This window comes from Schistocerca americana, chromosome 6, assembly GCF_021461395.2.
Source record: "Schistocerca americana isolate TAMUIC-IGC-003095 chromosome 6, iqSchAmer2.1, whole genome shotgun sequence".
NCBI lineage: Eukaryota > Metazoa > Arthropoda > Insecta > Orthoptera > Acrididae > Schistocerca > Schistocerca americana.
In genome coordinates, this window is record NC_060124.1 from 81,968,012 (window position 1) to 81,973,742 (window position 5,731).

The 5,731-nt window shown below is 37.0% G+C and overlaps 1 protein-coding gene across 1 annotated transcript; it reads left to right on the plus strand.

The window, feature by feature from the left end:
• The first annotated feature begins 474 nt into the window (after positions 1-474).
• Positions 475-4,075, plus strand: LOC124619689. Its single transcript, XM_047146239.1, has 2 exons — positions 475-1,357; positions 3,566-4,075. Exons 1-2 carry the CDS (start codon positions 929-931, stop codon positions 3,929-3,931), a joined length of 795 nt encoding a protein of 264 aa, XP_047002195.1. The 5' UTR covers positions 475-928; the 3' UTR covers positions 3,932-4,075.
• The last annotated feature ends 1,656 nt before the right edge of the window (positions 4,076-5,731 follow it).

Genomic DNA, 5,731 nt, shown 5'->3' on the forward strand with positions numbered 1-5,731 from the left:
CTACGACCTAGCAAGGCCCCATTTATCCTTTGCTATGTATGTCATGAAGCATGTACAGTAACAAGACCATAGTTCACCAATTGTGGATTAAAGTTAAGTATTCCAGCAGCTACGTACTTTTCTTTATAGCATTCATTACGTATCCTGTTTCAGACCTCACGCCAGCATGCGTGAGTTTAAGCGCGTGCCTTTGGGTTACCCGTCACTGTGGATTGGCTGTCTTGCCAGTCCACAACATTATATACCTCTCAGGATCCTTAGGAAACCTAAAAAAGACGGCTGTGGTGTCTTCTGCCTGTTGCTGCTGCAATTTATTGCGTTACAAACGCTCCCGATGGTAAAAACCATTGTATAAATCAAATAAACAATCACTATTCGCTTTCATGATCGCACCGAACTCGCAGTTCAACCTATCGGCCGCTTGGAGCGCTGCTGGCGCTGAAGGCAACAAAATCGAGGCGAAGTGTCGCGACTGTTATTAGACTGTGCCCTGTGGTATAAACTAGCCTTGCACGTATACAATCGTCTCATAATATGTTCTCTTTATACTACAGGCCAATCGGTTGGCATCACCGTTGGCATCGCTGCGGTGTCGTAGCTGCAGAAAATCTCTGAGTGTTTCGCGACTCAAATGTTTTTAAACTGTGGTAATAATGTTGGTAGCAGCTGGATACGAAACAATCGGGTGCCGAAGTCGATCTGTTTGTTCGTATTCGTAACAAGAAGTGGGGGCGCGTTATAAACAAACTGACAACTGTACATTTCGAATGTATTCGTTGTTTGGTAACAGTATTGGGGAGAGCGCCATGGTTTCACTTTTGATAACCATGATTACACTGTAACATCAATGTTACCGTAACTACGCAGACGCTGTGACTTGTTCACAGCCCAAAGTGTGTTGTGCGTTGACTGCAGTCCTGTGTATTTTATGCAAGTGCGATGTATTGTGTTACGGACAAAAATAGAAATATTGCATTCAGTTTTGTGTAGTGGCGTGTGGACGTTACCAATGCACGAAAAAAGAAGAAAGTCATATTTGTGGGGATTTTTTACTGTACAAAAAAGTGATGGCGCTAACAAATTTGCACAGTGCGGTATTTGCGATCGAACTTTACGTTTCACGACGTCTGTGACTAACCTGAGAAAACATTTAGAGCGAAAGCACCCTACAAGTTTATCGCTTTGCAGACAACGCACCACAGCTGCATCATCAGCTATATCTAGAGCAGTTTCTGATGATATTGATCATGGTGTCAACGGGCAAGATGATCAGCAGTCTGTATACTCTTCCACACACATTGTTCATTACCAGTCACATGAGCCTATTGAGCATTCCTCGAAAGTTGAAACTTCGAAGGTAATTGGAATATTTGGCAACCAGACTTAAATAATTTCATTTCTGATGAAAAAATCACTTAAATGCAGAGAGAGAAGCTAGACAAGCGTCTTGGCTGAAGGTATCTATAATGCATTTCCCCAGTTTCGTGTCTGTCGAAAATGAAGGTTTTGCCTCTTTGGTCAAGGCAATTTGTAACACTAAGTTATCACGGATTTTTGCTAACTGAAAGGTGTTGTACAGCCCCAGAAACAGATATGCCAGATTTCATTTCTTAGCTTAACCACTGTAGTGATTTTGTTTATTATGAAGAATTTTTGCGTAACATTTCAGCGACCATTCATCTGCCTCCATTTCAGAAATGAATCTGTATTTGTTCGAATGTTAATTAACTGATTTCAATCAGATTACGGTATGTACAGTGTGTGTATTTGTAAAATAAATGACTGATGACCTCAGATGTTAAGTCCCATAGTGCTCAGAGCCATTTGAACCATTTTTGTAAAATAAAATTGGTCAACTTAATATAATATGTTTAAATAGTTAGTTTTTACATTACAGTACAAAACATCAAATTGGCACTAATGATAGTAATATTGCATACATCTCCTCACTGTTAATTTTTTATCTCTAAGTTACATACATATGCCTTGCGAAAAGATGAAGTTATGATCCACACAATATACTCAAAGGCATTACAGAAGCGTCTGATTCCACCTGTCTGCTTTGAGCAATGTCATTAATTTGGCGGAAAAGGCTACTTCCAGTGTATAGAAAATGACGACAATGTCACTTCGTACACACACCAACAAACAAAAATTAAATTGACACAACATACCACTCAAAAAATGAAATGAAACAAATGGAAAATTGGGCATTTAGGGTGGGGACAAGTTAAATATACAACAATAAAAGAACACTCCACCATCCCAAAACAATATAAAAAGTTAATTACAGCAGTCCTCTACACCAACAAAACCGTAGGAATCACACACTTCCCTTGACCTATATAGGTCAACCACAGCTACTGATACTAAAAATCAATGCTTACAACGCCAAAAATTGGAAACGGAGATTTCCCAATGTATATAGCCCAACCACAGCTATCAATAGCTACAACTCTGAAAAATGGAACCAAAACCTCAACTCAGATACCCCATATTCACAGCACCAATTAAAGAACAACTGACCTACTGTAAATATACAACATACAAAACATCACAATTGCTACAGAATAAAACCAAAATTATTCCCTTATGTGCGAGTTCTTGTACTGTAGTCTATAATTCAGTTATTTCTTTGGTAATCTGTTGCCTATGGTGAGCCTGCATTTTTTGACAGGTCGTTTTGGGGAAGATTGCATAAAATGATGCATTAATTTTTGTACGTAAGGCATCATACTTCTCGGCTGTGCCTTGTACTTGCATTGTTTTGGCCCAATCACCTTTCTTCAGTGTTATTTTAATAATGTTCAGGTTCTGTGTATTGATAATCCTAATGTCTGTTCTCTTTACATCTGTTTTTGATTTCATATTTTTGTAGATACAGCACATTAACCCATGATTATCAGATACTGCTATTTGGAGAACTTTTGCTCAGTGCCTACACATTTTGTGCAACAAATATTTGTCATAATCACTTAACCATAAACACGTTGAAAAGAATGAGTGTTTAAATGTGAATTCTTTATTTGTTGGTTGATGCATGAATGTAGTGTGTTGCATTTTCAATAAATCAGAATCCAGAATGATTTAATTGGCTACTTTAAATATGTAGAAAGCATTGCTACAGCAATGTGAACTGATTACATAATTGATAGGTCTCTGGAGCTTATCTGATAGAACTGGAACTTGAAACCTATTACTCCTAGTTAATAGTTTACATAGAAAGTACCATTATTTGAATGTCTAATCCTTCCTGCTGGTCTTTGAATTAGAATAATTCAAAATACCACATTCTTAGCAAATTTCAGAACACATACTAGCAAGTAAGTGGCTAGACTGTAATTCTTTTGATATTAATACATGTTTTCACAGATGTCTGCACTGTCCTTATCTTAATTTCGCTCCACAGAGCTTCTCAGAACTACCATGAAATAATCCCTCTGTGAATGTGATGTAAACAATTCTCTCTCCACTTGCTACATGTGTGTTACATGATTAATTTTATGTATTTTAGTTGCTATTTGTATGTTATGACACTATAATGAAATTGCCTCTCATTTCACAGGACACCGCAAGTGAATCTGAGACTAGCACCTCTATGTTTGAAATAACAGATGACCGTACAATGCCGTCAGTGTCTGCTTCATCTGCTGTATTATCTTCAGTTGGTACTAAGAGAAAGTGGCGAGAATTTAAGAATGACAGGCATCTTACAGGACCTCGTGAGCAGTTTTCCTCACCTTTAAAGGAAAATGATGAATTTGATCTCTTTGGGATGAGTATTGCTGCTAAAATGCGTAAAATGTCAAGGACAAATGACATACAGTGTATCATTGCAGAGAAACTTATCTCGGAGGTAGTATATCATGGACAATTGAAGTCTCTTACATTTGACACTGTTATTAAAGTTTCTGAGAAAGATATTAATTAATGTGTATGTGCTGCAGTGTGAGTGAATTCACATGTATATATGTATACACACACCACAGAGTCATCAAGAGACTAAGAACCTAGGGGAAAAGTTTGTATTTCTGAAACTAGCCTATATTTAAAATAAATATTTCATAACTATGTATCTCATATTCTTACTTTTAAATAATCAGCATTAAGTGAGTGAATTGCATAACACCCATTGGATACAATCCAACCAAAAGGTTGAGACCAAATTCCGTAAAAATACTTGTGGTATTTTAAACTCCATTCTGTAGCTAAAATGGTTCTTTGTATGTATTAACAAGTTTTACGGACTGTATATCTTACCTTCTCATGAAGAAGTTGTGTACTGCATCTGCTTATAGGATTTTGCTCCATAAGTTAGTTAATTTCAGACGTTGTCTGTTAATTCAGCTGACTCTTTTGCTGGCATGTTTCCGGAGCAACAGGGAAAAAAAAAAAAAAAAAAAAAAAAATCAAGCAGCCTTACTGGTGCTACATTTTTACTGGCTGCAAATTACACACTGTGGTATGGTTGGATTATTAAATGAAAATGGAGAAGAAAGCCTTACAACAAAGAAAGAGAACATTCAAAAATGTAGAAAGAGTGAATGTATACATTAACAAAGGACGAACTAATCTGTACATCAGCTGCTGCATATCTTCAATTGTAGCTTAATATAGACTCGGTCACATTGGTATTTTTCACATAAGATATTTACTTGCATGTGTAAATACTTAGTCCTGTTTACAGTACACTAATATTTGTTGTGCAACCTTACAATGAACTCTGTTACTTACAGTGAAAGGAGTGGCTAGTGAGATACATTTTTTTTTAAATTTTCTTTAGCATTTTTCAAAATTCATAATCTAGCTACATGGAAGCTATAGGAGTACTTTGCACCAGAGCAGGCTTACCTAGCTTTGTGAAATTGCATTTTTAGGTGCTGTTTTGCTATTTGTGTGGTTGCGAATGAAAACCTGAAACAAACCCTTCTCACTGCAATTTTGTTGGACGTTTTTTCAGTATCAGCATATTTTGTTGAACATTTTTTCCTTCTTCGACAATTTTAACTACATTGTGAAAATTTAGATTCCTTATTTTTGGAATGTGCTGTTAAATGTTTCGGTTTTTTTGCTTGTAAAAGTTTCTCATGGAAAATGTATTCAGTAATTTTTGCAGCTTTTTGGCTTTTCAGAAATAATGAGACAGGCAGATATGTCCCACTGGATCTCAAATGGGCTGCATTGAGGCAGTTGAATAACTTCTAGTGTCACTAAGGCTAGGCGTGCTTTTTAGCTCCCCTGATGGTCAGACATCTCTACCAGGATGTTACGTCTCACTGAATGATGTGTTTGGGATTCCTATACCTACGTCTGCATATTATGTATTCTGTGTATGGGTCATGGCAAGAATGATTGCTTAAATGGCTCTCTGGATGCTGGAATTACTCCAATGTTGTCAATAAAACTCTTCAGGGTATGTGACTGTATTGTCAATATGTAAAATTCTGAAATTTTGGGACTGTAAAATGTTAACTTTCATGGCTGGAAATGTCATAATTAATAAAATATTCTGAGCTATTATGCCGTAGTCGAACGGATTTCACCTTAAAATCCAACATTTCGTTCCCCTCTGTGGAGAACATTATCAAGGGGGATCGTAGCTTCTTTGAATGTCCAGTTCCCACCCTGGCTCGCTACTGACTGCAGCAAAATTCTGATTCTGCGTTTTCCACGCAGTGGTGTAACATCACATATTTTGAATAAGCGAGTGCAATTGGCCATTGTTGACTGC